The 1938-nt window shown below is 54.2% G+C and overlaps 1 protein-coding gene across 2 annotated transcripts in view; it reads left to right on the top strand.

Annotated features, from left to right (window-relative positions):
- The first annotated feature begins 1739 nt into the window (after positions 1 to 1739).
- The window catches only part of GINS2 (GINS complex subunit 2), a 22538-nt gene continuing 22339 nt past the window's right edge, over positions 1740 to 1938 (top strand). For both annotated transcript variants that reach the window (XM_018570647.1, XM_018570648.1), the window contains exon 1: positions 1740 to 1850. In XM_018570647.1, coding sequence (XP_018426149.1) covers positions 1761 to 1850 — 90 coding nt within the window. In that variant the 5' untranslated portion in view covers positions 1740 to 1760. The remainder of the gene's footprint in view (positions 1851 to 1938) is intronic.

Here is a 1938-nt window from a genome sequence, read left to right on the forward strand (position 1 = left end):
GCGTGCGGCAGATGGGCGCTCGGATTTAATGATGAGAACAGCAGATGGCAAAAGACAACAGAAATGCTGGGTGTACGGCGGGTCATTTACAGGCGAGCTCGTCACGTCTCTGACTGCGCGCGTCCCGCCATGTTATGTGTGCGCGGCGGCGCCTACGGAAGGATTCTGCGAGGGCGGCCCGCTCACCAGTCGCAACTGTTGCGCTTGCGTTGTCTTTTTTCCCCCATTTCGGATTGCGATGTTGGAGAATCAGCCGGGATTCGTCTGAACCTGTACCGGAAAAAAACAAAGAGGCAAACTGCGCTATTTATATCCGGAGATGGCGGTTCCCGTGGGAGGGGCAACGCACAACAAGTACAAAATGCCAACCCGCCCAGAGCTTGGCGCTGCCAGCCAGCAACAGGGCCAATGGAACATTGATTGGAATATATTTAAAGTAACCTGGTCTGTATGCTTCAATTCCTGACGGGTCACAATTCCGGCCTCCTGTTAAAGTTTCATCTGTTTATATTTTGCCCTCCGTGGTGAGAAGGAAATGCTGAACGTGCATCTCATCCCCAGGGGCGTAACTAGAAATCACAGGGCCCCATAGCAAAATTTTGTATGGGGCCCATGTGATTGCTAGTTATACTCCTTGCAGAGCCCACCTGAGGGTGACCCTGCAGAGCCCACCACACTAGCATAGGAAGCCATAGCGACCCAGGCGGTCCGCTCGGCATCTGGCCGGGCCCCCCTGTGCCCCATAGCGGCCGCCTGGGTCGCTATGGCGATTGTTACGCCACTGCTCATCCCAATAATGGAATCTATCACAGCTTACCAGTCCTTAGATGTGGTGGCTGCATTCTTTTCCCTTTATTTCCCTAGGTGATCCCGCCAGTAACCAATTTTCTGTCCAATGGTGACAACGCACACTCACTGTACAATACCCTTGGAGGCGTTGTCACTCACACGCCAGGTGTACAGGACTTTGTCAGCTTCCTGGATTTCTGGCAGGATTCCACACCTATTTTATGCTCTTACAAAACAGAGAGCACAAAACACTTTTAGGGCCCGATCACACCGGAACGCCAGGCACAGCAATACCCTGCATCCCACTGCAGTGCGATCGCATAAAAAAAATGGTTCATGCATTATGCACTGGGACGCAGGGTATTACCACCGCACTAGAGTGCAGGTGAAATGAATGTAACCACCGGGCCCCCTCCTACCCCCAGAACGCAGGGAGCCTTTATGTGATCCAGTGCGTTGAAGGGGCCCAGAATTGTATATTCAGCCAACCAAAGGGGGCAAATAAGAGGAGTTCATTATTAGGCTTTACATTCACTTCAATGAAAGGCACATGAGGAAATAAATGCCCCCTAATGCCTCTCCGTGGTGGCCTTTGGCACCCCTCAGCTCCCCTGCGCCCCCCAGTATACAGCGGCTGCATCACATCCACATCCTTCCACTGAAGAAGTGGGCGGAGCTCAGCGGTGCAACTTTGTATCACCTGCGTGACACGGACCTCAGCGCAGCACCTGCATACCACGTGATATGGACCTCATAGCAGCAACTTTGTATCACCTGGATGTCACGTGACACGGAGCTCATAGCCACAACATTGTATCGCCTGGATGTCACGTGACACCACCCCTCCAGGCGCCTCGCTCACGGGTTTATGCGTTCCACGCCTCGCTTCGCCGCCTCCCCCCCTGGAACGCACACGGCATGTGATTGGCGGGAGAGGAAGAGCGCGGGAAAGCAGTGGGCGGGGCTCAGAGATGGACGCCTGTGAGGTGGAGTTCCTGGCGGAAAAAGAGATGGTCACCGTCATCCCCAACTTTAGCCTGGACAAGGTCTACCTCATCGGGGTGAGCATGCTGGGGGTTGTAGTACTTCACCGGCGGCCAGATAGTTACTTTAATTTCCTTTTTGAGGCTCTCCACCGGTCGGGGGGGG

The sequence above is a fragment of the Nanorana parkeri genome, unplaced genomic scaffold (assembly GCF_000935625.1).
Source record: "Nanorana parkeri isolate BGI_ZX_2015 unplaced genomic scaffold, ASM93562v1 scaffold1565, whole genome shotgun sequence".
Taxonomy (NCBI): Eukaryota; Metazoa; Chordata; class Amphibia; order Anura; family Dicroglossidae; genus Nanorana; species Nanorana parkeri.